This window comes from Labrus mixtus, chromosome 8, assembly GCF_963584025.1.
Source record: "Labrus mixtus chromosome 8, fLabMix1.1, whole genome shotgun sequence".
Lineage (NCBI taxonomy): Eukaryota > Metazoa > Chordata > Actinopteri > Labriformes > Labridae > Labrus > Labrus mixtus.
In genome coordinates this window covers 9,120,269-9,139,690 of record NC_083619.1, presented here as the reverse complement: position 1 = coordinate 9,139,690, position 19,422 = coordinate 9,120,269, and the positions used below count along the sequence as shown (strand labels likewise).

General features: G+C 41.6%; 1 protein-coding gene across 4 annotated transcripts in view; it reads left to right on the top strand.

Annotated features, from left to right (window-relative positions):
• LOC132978338 (abl interactor 1-like) overlaps window positions 1-19,422 on the top strand; it is a 30,817-nt gene that overhangs the window by 8,077 nt on the left and 3,318 nt on the right. Inside the window, exons 2-10 of one of the 4 annotated variants that reach the window (XM_061043459.1) lie at window positions 550-717; window positions 7,852-8,028; window positions 11,273-11,287; window positions 11,812-11,915; window positions 12,170-12,310; window positions 13,638-13,738; window positions 14,112-14,327; window positions 15,871-15,960; window positions 19,207-19,392. In XM_061043459.1, coding sequence (XP_060899442.1) covers window positions 550-717; window positions 7,852-8,028; window positions 11,273-11,287; window positions 11,812-11,915; window positions 12,170-12,310; window positions 13,638-13,738; window positions 14,112-14,327; window positions 15,871-15,960; window positions 19,207-19,392 — 1,198 coding nt within the window. The remainder of the gene's footprint in view (window positions 1-549; window positions 718-7,851; window positions 8,029-11,272; window positions 11,288-11,811; window positions 11,916-12,169; window positions 12,311-13,637; window positions 13,739-14,111; window positions 14,328-15,870; window positions 15,961-19,206; window positions 19,393-19,422) is intronic. The other 3 variants (XM_061043461.1, XM_061043460.1, XM_061043462.1) reach the window with 3 other exon arrangements.

Below are 19,422 nucleotides of genomic sequence, written 5' to 3'. Positions count from 1 at the left end.
CAAACTATAAATATGTTCATTCAGTCCCTTCGCTATTTAAAGGCATCCAGAAACAGATGGTTTGCGCAGCCGGGTTGGAGATTTGGGATCCTATGAAATGTCTTGGCATTCCTGCGCACAGGGCTGAGTTCCCACCATGCACCTGTCCCCTGTCGTCCATCTTAGCTATTTGGAAGTTATGTTGTCCAATTCCAGGCTGCTCTGAATCCACAGCGTCCTCCCCTCTGAGAAACATTTACACTTGTTCAGTGGCCTGCAGATCTTTACACAGCTTTAGAAACAGTAGAGTATGAATGTGGCTGTCAGATACAGTTCACTCCCTGCTCACACTACGGAGAGGAGAGAAACAATGAGACTGCAGCATTTCCTCTTGAGTGTTCTGCAGCTTACCTTACTTCCCTCTGCCAACTTCTCCATTCCTACCACCCACATTTCCTTCCACTGATTTTCTGACATGTATTTTCTCTTTCCCAACCTTTTTTTGTTCACTCTCTCCCTCTCTCTCTCTCTCTCTCTCTCTCGCTCTCTCTCTCTCTCTCTCTCTGCCAGGCTCAAGACAAGAAGAAGGCCCTGGAGGAGACCAAGGCCTACACCACTCAGTCTCTGGCCAGTGTGGCCTACCAGATCAATGCCTTAGCTAACAATGTGCTGCAGCTGCTGGACATCCAGGCGTCACAATTACGTCGCATGGAGTCCTCCATCAACCACATTTCCCAGGTACACTCCACATACCTACCTGTAAGATACAAGTGGCTAATGTGCAACAGGCACATGGTCAGGCTGATATAAAAAAAGGCATCTTTTACTAATATACTGTCTTATGTTACGAGATTTTGAAGTTAATGCAAACTCTAAATGTTCCCATTTAATAAATCTTTCAAGGTCATGTTGTACCAACACAATTTTCTGATCTCTAATAAAAACACTTCATTTACCAAATATTTACACTTGCTTACACTATTTCAGTGGAACTTTTCAGACTGCTTTTTCACAAAAATGTTTGTACTAAGCTCAGCCATCATGAAGTCTTTTTACGTTCATATTGATTCTGCGATTCATATTGAAGCACGGCACAGCGGGAGCTCCACATACACACACAGGCAGACATGCACAAATACACAACGCTGCACTCCCCCACCGGCTCCGCTGATACAGTGTCACCTCTGTAACGGCTCTGTTACTACCTCCGAAGACAGTACAGAGGGGGGATCACTTTGTCCCCCCATAAGGACTCCCTGATATTCAGATTGAAGGTGATCAAAGGGGTGTATATATTGGGGCTTAAAAGGCACTCTGAATATCACTGCTGAACTTCTGTCAGTAAAACTTTGCATTCCCCTGTAGTTACCGTTTCAACTCACTGTGTGAAAGAACAGTGGATGAATATTTTTCCCTCAGCCATTTTCCTTTTTGATCCAAACCCCTGTTTAAAAATGATTATTCATGAAATATTGCTGTTTCAATGCGGCATATTTACACCCCTGTAATGTCTTGTCTTCAATGTGAAATCACAGAGCCTTAATGAGAGGACAAAGTCCAACGCTGATTATCGTTTTGAGGTGATAACAGAGGCTTAACAGGAGCTAGACGGGATCATTTGAAAATGTCAGAGCTGGCAAGGCGTAGTGTATGCATATGTGATGCTACCGCATTGAGTGTCGCATTTTTCTGCAACACCAAAGTGCAATATGAACTGTAGACGACAAAAACTTGAATTTGAAGAAAATGTACAACTGACTGCTAGCAACTCCACCACACCAGGAGAAGACACAGGCAATTTGGGAAACTTCGGGCTACTTTGTTTTTTAACGGTTGGATTGTTTGTTTGTTTTTCGTGCCACTGAGGGTCTCAGAAGACAACAAAAAGTTGTAACATACTGTATACCGGCACTCTGAAATTGCATTCCTATCTACTGTAAATTAGCGACAGTTTACCACTCTGCTCTCACCCACAAACATGGCATGTGGTTTTCTATTTGCTTGAACCCATATTAACACAGTGTCATGTCCAGTGTTATCAGTAACACCAGTTTTGTCACAAGTTTAACAACCAGTAGGAAAATTTGCCCACTGTAGGAACTCTACAGATATTTGAATTAAAAGAAACCTGGTCCCTCACAGGACACAATCCATTTGCTTTGAGGTGTTTAATGTGGAGCATTGGCAGGAGTTTCTGTCACAGTATTGATGATGTGCTGTGGAAAATAAAAGTATGCTATGTAGGGGTGTTCAGGTTAACAAGCTGTTGCTATCTCCTCCATGTAATTATGAGGATTGTCAAATGAAGATTGAAACTATTCATTTTTACAAACCAGCTGGTATGTTTCAGTGTCATGATGTCAATGTGCCCCACAGAATATACAGACAAATATGGCATGGGGGGCATGGATCATGCTGGAGCTGCCAAACTTCCACAGCCCCTCTTCAGCCCCCCTTGCTTAATCAGCAGTCCTGTCTCTATGTCTCTGTGCGCTTCATGCGGCCACGCTTCCTGTCAGCCAGTGAATGTCCCTGACTGTCCCCTCCCTGTGTGTTTCATTAAGCCTGTCAGGGATGAAGTGAAATCCTGACGCCAGCTCTTTCGCCTGGTTAGCATATATTTAGCTCCAGCTTTACTCCATAGACTGCAGGACGGAGGACAGTTTGGTGCAGTATGTTGAAGATCCACTGAAGTCTGTTATCGATCTTTAAGGTCTGGTCATTGGTGCTTTATTCCCCCTAATCCCTTAATTTCTGCTTCATATACAGTAGCTTCAGAGGACATTGTAACTAGGGTTGCCTTTTCTAACATCATTCAAGATGAGCATGAGTTGATTCGATTTTGAAAGTCCAACATCTGTCTTTCTTACGGCTTGCTGCAACATTGTACACGGAGCACTGTAAGAGCAACCTTGTCTGACCTATCAGTTTTCATGAATGGTAAGGTTTTTATCAGGTTATGAAGCATAAGTGGAGCTCTCCATCTATCTAAAACAAATAGACGTGGCGACTCAACTTTTTATGCTGCTATCTTGACCAGGACTCCCCTGAAAAACACAATGCTGAATAGGCTTCACATTGAAAGGCCAGATCATTTGACCTACACAATTCATAGTTGGCTGCAGCCCTCCCTGTAGCCTCACTGATGTGAACACTTGATATCAATCCAGTACAAATTGAACTGAAAAGTAAGGATAACAACTCAACTGTATGTGGCACTGGGATTAAAAAGCAAATCAAAAATCAAATTAACATGTACTACAGCTAATTCCATGTGAACTCTAAGTGTGAAGCGAATATGTTCAATACTACAAACAGAGCAGAAACAAGAAAACTGATGTAGTCATCATGAAATTAGTATTAACTTTTTTCTTCCTGTTACACATGAAAAGTATCCATCTTACCGCCTTCCATGAAGATATCTCCGTGCAATATATTTAAGAAAAATGGATAACCAATTTACAGTATATAAGAGTGGTTTCCTTCCATCGTTTTATATAAAGAGATAACAGGGAATGATTCGTCCAATTTCTAATTTCGAGTGCTTCTCCTCGCTCTAACTAGGGTATCATCGTCCATCAGGGTTAGTGAAGTAGTCCCCTCAAAGTAGATATCTCAGGCAAAGATGGATTGGACTCGCCTCCAACTTGTTTGAAAAGTGAATTCACTTTTACATCCATCTCTACAGGTACACCATGTCCCCAGGGCTAAATTGATTATTCTGGTAGTGACATGTCCAAGAAATTGAATTTTCACTTGCCTCGTTGTTAGCCAAGTATTTTTCTGGCTCACACAGTGTAAATTGTCTCGGCTTGAAAGAGTTAAAACGGGATTATAGAGAGAGAAGGTAGCCAAACATTGCTGCCAAATCCAAGTCCCATCTCTGCAGGATTAAAAAGCCTGCAGCAGAGGAGGCTGTCACAAAATTATACATGAAATGCTGGTTGCTAAATGGAAAACAACAGCGTGTTTTCTTTTTCAAAGCAGGGCTGTTGCAGACTATTTCTCCTGCATGTGTGTGCTATAAGTTCAAGAGTGCAACCATTGCTTGGGATTGTGATGGGATCCAAAAAAACACTTAAAACCTTCTCTTGAGTCTCTTTACTGCTCTTTTCCATTTCCCAAGTCCTGCTGTCTGCCAGTTTGCCCTCTGATTCAGCTGCACATTTTCCCAAAAAATGAGTCCTGTCATCGTGAATTACCCATATGTGCCTCCATTCTGATTGATCACATCTTTATATCTGAGTGTAAGTTTCGGGTAAAGATAAAGACACAGAACTGTTACACGTGAACATGAACTCTCGAAACTGAAAGTTTATTTCCACTTAGTTGTTATTGCTACCAAGCAATGAGCCAAAACAAACCAATGAGATCATTGATGTATGAAGTCACACATCTGCCGGCACGCCTTTGAATCTCGACACAGACTTCATCACAGTTACATCTTGCCAATTATGCTTCAACAAGGGTGAAGAAAAAATGTTCGACTTGACTGCAGGGACTAATCATCAGTAAAGTGCAGATGTTTGGAGGAGAAACTACTAAATATACAGCTGTGAAACTACAGCTGTTCCATCTGCTCTCTGAAACACACACAGCAGAGTTTTAACAGACAGACAGATGTTTACAAATGAGATTACACTGAGAACGAGATTGCGAGTGTGCAGGAAGGGCAGACAGAGGTCTGTCGTCCAATGATTAGCTTACAGTTATTACGTCTAGATGTTTCTCTCAGATAGCTTCAGTTTCATTGTACAAAAAGAGCTGAAATAATGAAGACAGGGTCCAGTCATCAGCTGCAGATCAGTACCAGGCTTGTTGCACTGCTGCTTCAGTTATACCACTTTGTTAAAGATGGTTCTGGCTGGTTCTTTGGTGGTTTTAAAGTACAGATTCAAGATGGGCTGTGAAAACATTAACTACTGGGTCAAACGATTCTAACTTAAATCTGCAGATTAAAAATAATTTCAGCTATGATACCATTCAAGATTTTCTTCCTTCTCTATTCCCTTTTGAATATTTGAAATGTCAGAATAAGCTTTTAGTTCAGCATTTCCTCTCCATATATTCTCCATCTCTAACCGTCTGAGCCTCTGAGCTCTGTTGTTCTCAGTTTCTCTACTCTGCACTCCACCTCTGCTCGCCTATCACTGACAGGAAATAGGCGGTGTCTCTATTTCTTACTTCCCAGCGGAAGTTGGGTGTGTCACTTAAGTTTCCTTTTCAAAAAAAAAAAGAGCCATGTTCTCTATAAATATCTCACATACAGGATTTAGGCTACAGGTTAGACGCAGAGTTTATCGGAGGTGAGCAGCAGTCACAGGTCAACATCACACAACCCGTCAGACTATGGGGTTTCACCTCCAGCACCCAGAGAGAGATTACTGCAAGGAGCTGTCGGGTTGACTGCATGAGATGTCTGAATGGTGATTGATGTGTGACCTCGTTGTTGTGCACACACACACATACATGCTTCACCTACTTACAAGACATCCGTTCACGTGTACCAGCAGTCCACACATACACACATACTTAAATGCTGCAATTTTCATTTCGGAAAAGTCTCTTTTATAATCTAGCATGCACTAAGTCAGGCAGAGATACATGTATTTATATATGTCTCACACATGTCTTAATAACACCCACGCTCTTCAGCTTTCTTCTCCCCAGTGTGAGCTCATACTCCTGAACTGAAGCCCTAACCCATATTCCTCCACATTATTAAGTTGAGCTCTCCCTCTCTTCATCCCTCTCTCCTTCCAGTGTCATCTATCATTCATAAACTGAAGGACAGTGTGTAAGGAGCCTGCTGTAAATGGGTGCAGTGAGCCATGATGACTGTAATTGCAGTAGAGATGGAGGTCACCGTTGTTTTCAATCAGTACTGGTGTGAGGGGTTAAAGCGAGGCTCTGTCAAATGGGCCCGAGGGTGTAGGCCAGTAGAGCAGAATAGTGGGTTGACCCCAGAATCCCTAATTTACTTTTAATAGTGACCCCAGAATCGAAGTTCAGCTCAGACTGAGTATAAAGAAATCAGACTGGAATTTACTGAAAAACATGATTTCAGTTTGTTGTCACATTTTTGTTGCTTTGTTAGTAATCTGTATGTTCTGGTGTTTTTGAAGGCTCTGTCTTTGTCTACATTGATTTGATAAAGCTTAAAAAAAAAGGGTAGGACTATATAAGTTTTTCACTTCCTGACATAGATCAGTTATACATGGAGTCTTATCATAAAGTATGATGTTTCTAGTCTTGTTGATGCCTTTATATTGTATTATTTGATTTAATATGTTTGAAATAAACTCCTCAAAAAAAGTTTGGAAACGTTATTTCGGTCACTTAATTCGCCCCTATAATAATACTGATTGGTGTTGTATTTTATATCGTTGGAAATCCTGATTAGTCACCTTTACAACGAGGTATAACTTGTAAGGATGGTGCATTTGTGGAATGTGCAACACAGCTAAACGTGTGGGTAGCGCTCTTAGAAAATGTGCCAAAATCCCCTGAAATGTTCTTCTGTTCGTATTCACTCCTGTTTTGAGCTGCCATGTGTGTGTCAGTTACGGGTGTATGACTGGCACCTGAAATGTGACCAGGCTGGTGACCAGCATGAGGAGGAGGGGCCAAGCTGTTGTAGCTGTGTATGGATCTTCCACACGCTGAGGTCCCTGACAGTGTAAAATGAATAAAGTGTAAAAAACGTATTACTGTGGGAGAGTGCAATCATCCACTCCACCAAGCAACTCAAAACAGGAGTGAATACCAACAGAAGAACATTGCAGGGGATTTTGGCACATGTTTTTGGGGCGCTATCCACACGTTTAGCTGTGTTGCTCATTCCATAAATGCACCATCCGTACAAGTTATACCTCGTTGTAAAGGTGACTAATCAGGCTTTCCAACGATATAAAATACAACACCTTTATTTACAACAAAATATTCAATGGGCGAAATAATTGACCAAAATATTGTTTCCAAACTTCTTTTGAGGAGTTAAGATGAAATAAATGGTGTGAATTATACATGTGTTGGGTGCTGTTACTGATTGCTATAAACACAAGCTAAAATGGTCAAGTTCAATCTAAATGTGTGGAACAATAAGTCAACAATAATGTCCGTGCTCATTTTGACCCCTGTTCCTAAAACATTGGGACACTATTCAAATTTAAATAAAACAAGAATGTGATGATTTGAAAACTTTGAAATCTAATGTTTTATTGAAAGTGGAAAAAAGACAAAATGTCACAAATTGAAATTGGGAAATCACGTTGTAAAAAAAATTAGAAACCTGTTTCCATTGATGCCATCCTCAAAAAACGGATGGGACAGAGGCAACAAAAGAATGGAAAAGTTGTGAATGATTTAAAAAGCACCTGATGGAACATCTCATAGTTAATGAGCTTAACTGGCATCATGTTAGAAACAGGATGGAGTAGAAAAGAGCATCCCAAAGAGGCTGAATCTGAAGTTAAGAAGGGGAGGGGTTCACCACTCTGTGAAAGACTGTGCTGGCAAAAAAAAGAATAATGTGTTTCAAAATAAAACGCAAAGAATCTGGGGATTCTATCCTCTGCAGTACAAAATGTCCTTCTTACTGCTCGCCTCCAGTCCAGACTTGTGACCGATTGAAAAAGTTTGGGGCACTATGAAACGTAAAATATGAAAAACAGCTGAAAATCCTACATCAAGGCAGGAATGGTAAACGTTTCAAATGAGAGAAATGATTCTCCTCAGTTCCCTAAACAGTGTCCTACAGACTGTTTGTTAAAAGAAGAGGTGATTCAACAGAGTGGTAAACATGAGCCAGGCCGTCCCAACATTTTTTGTTGTTGTACTAAAGTACCCATCCTGTATTTCTCTTTCCTGCAGACTGTGGATATTCACAAGGAGAAAGTGGCTCGTCGAGAGATCGGCATCCTGACAACAAATAAGAACACCGCCCGCACTCACAAGATCATCGCCCCTGGCAACATGGAGCGACCTGTGCGCTACATCCGAAAGCCCATCGACTACACACTGCTGGATGACGTGGGACACGGCGTCAAAGTAAGAAATAAAAAACAAATAAAAGCACTGAGAGTTTATTTTACTGTGAATAAAACAGACCTTCATGAAGGGCAATAATCTCAAAAGGGAAATGCATTCGTTTACAGAGGTCTTCCCTTCTCGCTCAGATTTTAGCTGCTGGTGTTCAAAAAGCACTTCCACACTACTCTGGCTGCACCACAACCAGACTGCTCAAGCTAACTCCCGTTACTGTGATAAATGGAATTGATTTCCAGAGTTAATCAATCTTGCTAGTCAAGAAAACACGTACTTAGTTGAGTTCACACCTGGCCACTCATTTGGACAAAGTATGGCTGTCTGCTTTCATAACTCACTCCCACACACACATCAAGACTTTAAGACGATCGATACACTGGGCTTTTAGTTAATGAAGCGTGGAAACACTTCCATGTGTAAGACGATTAGTCCGTGGATGACTGTGGCCAAAAACGATTTGATTGACAGATATTTTGTTCATTCAGAGTAACAACTTCCTAATTGTGAAGTGAATGACAAAGTGTGTGTGTGTGTGTGTGTGTGTGTGTGTGTGTGTGTGTGTGTGTGTGTGTGTGTGTGTGTGTGTGTGTGTGTGTTCATCCAGAGTCTAAGCAAGAGAGACATTTTGGCCTGAGAGCTACTCAAACCATCACATCTCCGGTTGAACAGTGGCAAAATATTCTTTCAACCCCTTTTTCCGGCTCTTTCTTCCATTTTTTATTCTCTCTCCACATGAGCCTTCTGCCGTCTCCTCTCTTCCTCTTCGCTCGACACACACACCGTTTTGTGCATTGATTGCTGGTGTCACACACATTTCCGCACCGCGTTTGATACGGCCTCTTCATCCCGGTCTGTCTCTGTTGAGATAGTGGCTGTCTGCTGATTTTCAAACATCCGCTGATTCAAATTCAAAACGCTGCCGTTTCCTCCACTGAGAGCTGGCTCACACTGACACAGATTTTGGCACAGCCCGCTATGCAAATGAAGCATCATTCATGGATGCTGCAAATGATGGAGCTCTGCAGAAATCAGTGCCGATCAGGGAGGATGATGCGGAAAATAAAGAGTGCAACCTTTTTTTTCAAGCCCTACCTACATGGAAAAGAGGCTTATACTGCAAGCGCTTTAAAGAGCATAGACGTGTGTAAAAATAATGACTCATTTAGGGAGTCTACATTTGGGGAGCACCAATTAAAAGTTATTTTAGTACAGACTAGATAGTGTATTTAGGAAAAAGAAGACCAATGGGAGTTTAAGACTCTTTGGCTACTGGTTCATTTTAAATTCTGTCTGATTTCTGCCTGGCTATGTGTGAGTGTGTGTGTCAGTGTGTCTGTGTGGAGCTGTATTTTTGTCCACGGATGTGCACTTGTCTGGCTTGGTGCATACTGTAAATGCGTATCACATTCAATATTTTCCCTCAGAACACTTCTTCTCCCTCAGACATCGGTGAATAATTCAGAAGGATTCAAATCATTTCATACCCACTGCTTCAACAGACACAATAAGCAGGACTACAGTTTTCTTAGAAGCTTTTTAGAGCACGTGTTTTTGCTTTTGTGTATGTATACATGTTTATTGGGTGTTCATACTTTGTGGGAAATAGCAGCTCATTGGAACTCCATCCTTGCAGCCTATTTGCTCCTAACTGTAGTAGTGTACTCCCTCGAGCATTCAAGGCGTGATCATCACCCCCCTGCCTTTCATGCACCCATCCAGGGGAACTCACCCGAGGACAGATTTGCAGTCAGACTGGAGCACGGAGAGACCCATTCACACATTTACGGATGAGCGTGCTCCCCCACTCCACTACAGCCTTTTATTGGCATTACGGGCAGTAACCAGGGTGACATAGTTTCAGCCCTCCGACAGTCTGGACACCTCATTACTGTTATTTATGACCTCACCATGCTTTACTGCCATGTCTAATGTTGTGTTAGTGCAACACTTAAACATAAGCACATGAATGTAGCTCAGGCACTGCGCATTATTTCTGCTGTGTCCGCCAATTTAAGCGATTCTCTTTCTGATTAAACACTGCAACAAAAGTGTAGACACTGCGACACAGAACAGACCTACATGCAAACAAACTGGGTTGAGCAGACGTTTCACTATGTATATTTGATCAAGAGTACATTAGGGATTCTACTTATTTCAGTGTTCTCACAAAGGGGCACCAACATTTTTTGTTTCCCTGTGTTGTGTAAAACAATCCAACAACTTGTTTGTGGGTTAAATTTCCAGTCGGCAGGTTTCTGATTTGAAATAAGAGGGACTTAAATTATAGAAAACTGTTTATTCTTCTCCTGAAGATAGTGTTTATTGTACAACGTAATGTCAGAATTATTGTGACCAGTTTTAAATGCAATGTAATGAGTTGACAATCCATTGGTTCTGAAACAAGTGTTCAGCTTTTCCTGTTAATATTTTTGTAAAGGCTTTTTGGCATTATTAGAGCTAGAGTCCCGGCCGATATAAGCTTATCCAGTGACTATCGTACCGGCTAATTTTATCGCAGATAGACGCAGATATTACCAGATTTATTCACTGTGGATTATAACAAGTACCATCACTCTCCAGAGTATCGAACGGTGATGCACGTACATGCGCAGTTACTTTTCAGTAACAATATTGTCTGTGTTATGTATCTTTTCAACAAGTGTTTGATAACTGAATTTAAGGGATCAACACGATCAATGTGTACATTTATATCTATCTATCTCTGCAGATTTATAGATGTAAGAGAGATATCGGCGATATATCGGTATCAGGTTTTTTTCTCTCCCCAATATCGGTATCGGCCGCAAAAATCCCATAGCGGTCGGGCCCTAATTAGAACCTAATAGGATCAAACAAGTATTCTGGTTATGTAGTAAACCATTAACTCTATAAGTGTAAACATATTAACTTTGGTTTCTAATCAGAATTTTAAAAAGCCTTGAAAAATGACAAATGTCACTAAAGAGGCTATGTTCAGTAATCCAGGGACTGGATAACACAGATATTAAGACCCTCCTTCAGCGTTAATGTCATCCCTCGTTTGTCACTCGGCAGAATTCAATTTGTCCAACCTCTCCTTTTCTTCATGATGCTCATATGAACTGTGTAAAGAAATGTTTTTATTACTTTGAGGTTTCATTTAATTCTTGAATTTCACACTTGCTCTCACTAATCTCTCTTTTTTTACACAATTAACCAATGAGCGTGTCCTGTTTTCTGTCCTCTCTTTTTGCCTGCTTTCACTCAGTGGCTTAAGGCCAAGGTAAGACACGGTTGTCTTCTCTCCTTTTCATTTTGTGTTAAAAACTACAACACATCATCATCATCATCATTTACGCATGCAACCATTACAACTTTCTGTCCTTTGTTACAACACAAACAGTCATTTTAAAGTCAAACGAAACAGTATCGTAAATCTACCTTCAACTTGGAGTGGTAGGTTCAACTCCAGATGTTAAGATTAAAGTAAAAAAGTATTTTATTTCACATTTACAGCATTCATTCTTAACACTTCCTGTTTCTTGTATTTCTTCATCTGATACCCAATCAATGGTTGGGGTGCTGTTTTAAATCCACAGTTTCTCAAGAGCCACAGCCAGTTGACCTACTCAGTGATGCTGTCTTTACTCTTTCTCATTTGATGCTCGTTTAAAAGTAATTCCACTTTCGGTTACTCATTATAAGTTAAAGCGACTGCTCAGCCTTAATGGTTATTGACTGGAAAAAAAGACGTCAGCCAATCAGATAATACATAATTAACTTTTTTACTTGTCGTTACTCCTCCAGCAACATGGTAACAATGCTGCAGGACGAGGAGGGACCATTTCCAGGACCAACCCACCGACACAGAAACCCCCAAGCCCCCCCATGGCCGGTCGTGGTACACTTGGGTGAGCACTGGCATTAAGTTTAAAAATGATCAAATTAAATGAAATATCTCTTCTTCTTTTTCGAGGCCAAAAAGGAGAATGAGTTTTTTGACAGTGGCTTTGTATCATTAAACCATTTCACCTGTATGAACTGCTTATTTGACACAGTCTTCATATATGGAACAATGGTTTTATATACCATCAGCAGCTCACCACATTTTAGGAAAACATAAAAATGAAATGTGCTCTCTTTGATGTAATGTTTTTGTATCCAGGCGTAATACTCCCTACAAGACCTTGGAGCCAGTGAAGCCTCCGGTGGTGCCCAATGACTACATGACAAGCCCGGCCCGACTGGGCAGCCAGCACAGCCCTGCACGCACAGCCTCACTCAACCAGAGGCCCCGGACACACAGGTAACAAAGACCCTCTCTTCTTAGAACTGGATATAAACATAGACTCTATGGTTGGGCTTTTTTACACTCTCAAAGACTGTGTGGGCGTCCGCAGACCTTACTTATTTGACTAACAGCAGACTGCTGTTTGAAGCCACAATATTTATGCTTCTGTGACGTTTCGCTTTCAATTTGACTGTCGTGGAGGAGTAAATAGGGGGGCAAAGTGCTTTACTGTCTTCAGAGGTAGTAACAGAGGCATTACAGAGGCAAGACAGGATCAACTGAGCCGGCAGGAAAGCGCAGAGCTGTGTGTGTGTGCATGTATCCCTATATCCCTGTGTGTGTGTGTGTGTGTGTGTGTGTGTATGTGAAGCTCCTGCTGTGCCGTGCTTCTGCAATGCCGAAACGCAATGTGAATTCACAGACTGGGAAACAAATATCACGCCGTTGCAGAATCAATATGAATGTACAAAGAAGTGATGGCGGCTGAGCATAGTTATGGCGGAAATAGCAGTCTGAAAAGTGCGGTGGTTAATGCACGATGTTAACGTCACTACAAGGCGAGCAGGAGGGCTTTCTGTGGCGCCACCTTGAAGAGTCATGAAGTAGTGAGTCAAATTGCAAGTGGAATCTGTTTATAGTGTCATATTGCGTTTATTGAAATATTGATATTTGACACCAGGGAGATGATAGTCCAGCAATTTTGTCAAACCTCTAAAACTGATACAGTACTTAAAGCCCTTTTCATACTAGTACCTGAACTTAGCTCAGCACTGTATGAATCTGGTATCAATAAAAATCCCTGAAATTACATTATTTTCTTATTGTCATTGTTTCATATAAGGCCTGTATGCCAGAACAAATTCATTAAAGCTGATTTCACAAACAAGAAATTGTATCAGTTAACAAGTCTGCTTGGACAAGACCACTAATACGCTTTTATTTTTCAAAAGTATGTTTCAGCTTAATGTTTTACATTCTTTGATCTGTTACCTGCCTTTACACGGTTTTGATGATGACAAAATTATTTCAAATTCAAAGCAATGATAATTTGTTCATATTCAATATATTCGTCAGTCTGAGCTTTTCAGATTGAGCATTGTTCTCTCCCTTGCATCCCAAACAGCCATTGGCTCTTACATTGCTTCTGTTAACTGCATGTCTGTGTTCTGCCAGATTTGTGCCCAATGCTCATGTGTGAATACACAGCATTATTCACGGGACTGTAACCATAGTGACAACAATATTGCTATAATGAATGACATATGTCCGAGTAATGATGAGTCATGTATTTAGGATTGTCTCCCATGTCGTCTAATGATCTCTGCCTGTGTGTTTCTTTCAGTGGCAGCAGTGGGGGGAGCGGCGGCAGGGAGAACAGCGGAGGCAGTTGCGTTGGAATCCCCATCGCAGTTCCGACCCCCTCCCCTCCCAGTATGGGGCAAGGTGAGTCTCAGCAGCAGCTGCTGTAACCTTTAGCACTCACCACAGGTGTCCACAGTGGGAGCTGACTGCTCTACTACTGCTGTTTACAGTGTTAAATATTTGAAGCCTCTTCACTCTACACATCCTCCTGTGTGTCTCTGGATCCTATTGGTTCATTCTAATCCTGCACAATTTGTTGCTTCAGTCCACTCAATCATTTGATATTGCTAAGGTCAAACCCATAGGACTGTAAACTAGACCTATAACAACCTAAATAAGGAAACCAAATGAAAGGAACAGACCTGAATTCATCTACATCAAAGGCTAATTTTATGATACAAATAATAGCGACTTATCAGGCTACGGCTTTACCGCCTCTCTTTTCCCCCTGCAGTGGCCCCATCCTCGGCCTCTGTGCCCCAGGGCCCCGGCTTGGGTCCCATACCCATGTCCCAGTTCGGCACCATCTCCCGCCAGATCTCTCGTCACAACTCCTCCACCACCTCCTCGGCCTCTATGGTGTCAGCCACCGGCACCTATCGCCGTGCACCCTCAGTCTCCTCCCAGCAGCCTCACATCAACGGCGGCCCAGCCTACCAACAGAACTCAGGTAATACAGGATCAGTTTATTCATCAATAACTTCATCTCTGTTGAGATGCAACCTGTGTTGTTCTTAAACTGTTGGTGGTTAGAAATAGTAAAACCAGAGCAAACTTGTCTTTACATTTTGGCTAATCCAAGATCTAAAATAAGCAGTGTGGAAGCTCTTGTTGTATATTTTGCTGTCCATTCTAGGCACTTGTCAGTTTTTATTCTCTATAATCCATAATTATAACTGCTAAAAACTGTCCTCTGGGTCTGAGAGATATGCAGGAGCCTGCCCTTCCAAAGGCTAATGAAAATGAACGATGAGCCATAATTACTGAAGTCAGGGTTGCTCAAACCTTCCCACCTCAGCACTGCTGTGCAAACTGTTTCATTAACATTTCTAATTGAGTTATGACATTATCGCTCCAGTCAGCTGGAGGAGACAGGCAGGCAGAAAGCTGCTGTAAGACAAGGGGAAACCCAGGACATATGCATATTGTCTGTCTGAAGAGTATTATTTATTTTGGCAGGCATCACTCTGAGCCATTCTCCTCTAATAGCTTCTCTCAAAGGACAAACCTCTGCGTTGGCGGAGGTAGAGGAGGTTGTCTGTCTCGTCTGAGACGACAGAAACAGTAATGTAGAGCTGGATCCACCAGGGACTCAAACTGGGACATCATATAATCTCAGTGTTGCCTCCACGTTGAAATTTCATGAGAGTGAGGGATGCGTTTGGTTTTTGGATGAGTGTAAGAGAAATGTTACAGCACAAAAAGCTGCTTCACAAGGGAGCTCTGTGATCTCTGCGGACAGATGTGGTACTGTGGTGAGAGCACGGTGGAATAAGACATTACAGTCTAGTGAATATTCTCCATGACATGTGATTTATGAGTCAGAGCCGACATGAGTGTGTGTGACATCACGTCTGTGAGTGAGGACAGAGATTGTCAATGAATGTGTTTTCATTTATCTCCTTTTTAAGTCAAGGAAGTCAAAGAGAAGAATGGAGTTATGTCTGCTCAGACTATAAATGAAGGGCGTGGTTGAACTAAAATGTTGCACCTGGTCTAGACATAGCTCAATCATTCTGCAGTTGATGAGATTCTAGTCAGATGAGAGATACAGATGTTGCAGCTCAGTCTGTATTCTCACCTCACGTCTGTGATGTTTTTGCGTCTTTGTAGTGCTTTGCAGCTCTTTCACTGTAGCACAAACTTTTCGCTAGCTACATCCTTTGCTTTTCGACTTCAAACAGATGCTGATGAGGTAGATTCTCACACTGCAATGAGATACTTCTTTTGCCCAGCTTGAAAAACACAGCACAAAAGAGCCCTGATTGGAGACATCTTACTGATTTGCCCAGCAATGCTTCCTGCACTGTTTCGCTCACTCACAAGCTTTTTTTTTGTTTTTCTGTTTCCTCTTTTTCTCCCTCTGTATCTGGGCTTTATCACCTCTATTATCTTTATCATTGTCCTCGTCATCTTCTTCCCTTTGTCCACCACCTCCACCTCTCTCTGCCTCTCTGCTGCTTTGTCTGCCTCTATGGGTGTTGCTGCTCCAGTGTCTGTGGCTCCTCCGCCTCCTCCTCCGATGGTGCAGCTGACCCCACAGATCCCTCTGACCGGCTTTGTGGCCAGAATGCAGGAGAGCAGTAAGTAGAAACCCATACAGAGACACACACACCCATGCAAATAGTCAATATATTCTTGCATGGGAACAATGGAATCTACTATACGCAAAGGTGCACGCTCACTTCTTCACAATTCTGCCAAAGATCTCAAGATATGTGCTCAGCTCGCACTAAAATAGCAAATTATTCTAAAAAAAAACGGAACCTCACAGTAACACCCTCTATCTTCAAACAACCAATCAACAGCATGGATGCTTCAGAAGTAAGTCAGCATTAGAAAAGAAAATCATCAAATCTGCTAATTTAGCTTGATACATTCCCCTGTTTCTTTTTAATGTATAATAAACAATGAATTATATATTTTATTAAATACAGACGTTATCACTAAATAATGAAGACATCTTTTGGTCATAAATTAGGTTTTGTTAAACATTGTTTTCAATACTTAATGGACATCTTTTGGTCATTTGTCACATCATTATGAGGACATTAATGGTCATATTTACTGTATATATCATATAATATACTGACATGTTTATTTGACATTTTAAAGGCATTTACGGTCATTTAAAGGGTATACCCTATATCACTGATTATTCTTTTTACATATTTGAGGTCATACTTCACTGCTTATTAGAGACATCTGGGGTCTTGTTTGGGGTCATGTTTCACTTGATATTGAACAAACTTCGGTTGATATTTTGATAACCGAGCATACAGCTTTATTACATTGAATCACATCTCTTGAGAGTACTCTGAAGTTGTCTCCGTGTGCACCTGCTGCCACATATTTTCTCCTCTGTGGCTCGCTCCACTCAGCACACCTTCTCTTGCACTGTATTAGGGGTGAAAGGGGTCGCATGCCCCTCAAAAGTTCGTCTGTTACCATGGTGATGGATCACATCACGGAAAGCGTGCAGCCTGCACCCTCTGTCCACTGAAGAGAGAAAATGTGGCCCGATGTCGTGTCCAGATTCCCCTCCCGCCCGCCTGTCTGTAGAGATTCAGCCGTGTGGAGATCTAACTGTCTGTGTTTGTCTGCTCAAACGTAACACAGTCTGCCGTCGTACTGAGTGATGAGTCATACTGTCAGACAAAGAGCAGATTAGACCAGGTTTTAGATGTTCAGCCAATAATTAGCATGGAAGCTTTACCTTTTCCCTCTAAACAGACAAGACAGCTCTGTGTCAGAGCCTTTTTGGCACACAGGAACTGACACATTTTACAATTTCAGCAGCAGAAACAGGGATTAGTATGTAAAGAGCAGAGGAGCTGGGTAGTTAATGTGACCAGCAAGACTCAGCAGGCAAAGAAAACATGCCACAATAAAAAGATAGTTATGGCACTGAATGAACTGATGAATAAAAAGCAAGTAACATATTTTAACTGAATGTCTCTTACAAACTGTACAGTAATACACAGTATTTCAAGAGCTTGTTGGATATTCACTCAGCTGTAGTCCTTTCCAACTTGAGTAAACGTAATGTGTGCTGTGTTTTTACAGACCTTTAAGGGGTAATAGAGAGGACTATTAAAATCCCAAACAGCTGTGGTAAAATGTTGAAGCTCTTTCAGTTCTGATTCTTTGAAAATGATTTAAAGTCAGTGGAAAAAGACACGTAAGCAGGTTGGAATTAAATGTAGTCGCCTGGTCCATTATCTCAGTTTGTTTATTTCAAGAGAGTGAATTAGGTAGATCGAGAGGTCAGGTTTTTTCTTTCATCTCTGGGAGACTTGCTCCATGAGGATGCTTGTATCACAAGCACAAACGTGATTCAAAGACATAAGACTGTGGCACCAGTGAAGCAGTGTCAGAAAATAAATAAATCCCTCATCAGTTCAAACGCTGATCCATTTTACCACCTCGTGCACGTGCAGACTGCAGACTGAAATGAAACCACAAACACGGATGCACCCTGATTACATTTGTAAATGAACACATTCTCTAAATAAAAAGGAAATGTTCAGAAAGAGTACGTTTAAAATGCGGCCATTATTTTCTGAGTGGAACAAGCTAAGATATAATCTGAACAACTTTGTGGAGGTCATCAGAGGAGGCTATTAAAGCTAGACCAAGATGTTGGTCACAATATATTATAGGATGGATTTTCAGACCACCAAGCTTGGGGTGGGGGAATTTAGAAATTGTGTCAGCATGTATTTAGTCCAGCAGAAGGTGCTCTGTCTTCATCACTCACTGCACACATGTAGCAGAGCATCACATCCGAGCAGACAGCGCTCTGCACTAACTGGTTAACAATGTAAACTAAATGTAAATACTTCATTGTCTTTTTATTTAAGAAACTGCTGCTTGAGACTTTTATTCCTTTTTTTTTAAATTTATTTTAAGATTTATTTATTTATTTTTGGGCTTTTTATGCCTTTTTATTGGAGAGATAGGACAGTGGATAGAGTCAGAAATCAGGGAGAGAGATTGGGGAATGAAATGCGGGAAAGGACCCACAAGTCGGACTTGAACCTGGGCTGCCCATCTGGAGGACTATATCCTCCATACATGGGGCGTGCTCACTAACCACTGCACCGCCAGCGCCCCGTCATTTGAGACTTTTTCATATAAATTGGTACAGTGTCATTCTCTAAAAAGCATTAGTCATCTTCAAAGGGCAACTGTTCTCAAATCCCCTTAAGGCACAATAACAAAAAAATAGACACTGAACTTTGACTCTATTTAAATACGAGTGTTAGATTGATGACTTAGGGTCCACAGTGGTCATTGTAAAACATCTACTAACACTACTGCTGCTCCTAATGGTAGTAATACTAGTGCAGTAAAAAGGACCCTAAAATGCCCTCTAGTGAACATTTTAATTAATACACGTCTACTGTAGCATAACTCTCAGTTTTCACAGTGACAATGTGCCAAAGGTTTTTGTGGGTCCACATGATGGTTCTCCAAAAGGACAAATTAAATCAACACTATGTACTCTTTATAAGTCTGGTTTTTATTTTAAATGATAAATATTGTCCCAGTTTGTTTCTACACAGAGAGGTTTGTGTTGTTAAGAAGACGACCAAGCCTTGTGATGGATTGCTTTAACATTTTGACTCTGACCCGGACAGTTGAGAGATACAAAGTGTTGGATTTTTAAATGGAACATGTGCACACACTCTGCTCGGAGAGATAACGTTTTGAAATGAACTGCAGAGTCGGATAAAAAGAGCAAACCCATCTGATGCGTGCCCTCCTCTTCCCTTACTTTCTGCTGTAATCTGTTTTCACTCTGTCAATCGTCTGTCCTTTCTCAGTAACAGACAGCCCTGCCCCGCCTCCTCCGCCTCCCCTCGAGGACATTAATGTGTTTGAGGAGCCGTCTCCCCCCCCTCCTCCCCCACCTGTGGACTATGAGGAAGAGGAGGCTGCGGTGGTCCATTACAGTGACCCATACTCTGACGGGGACCCCAACTGGGCCCCCAAAGCCTATTTAGAGAAAGGTTGGTATATATACTCTTTACCCATTAAGC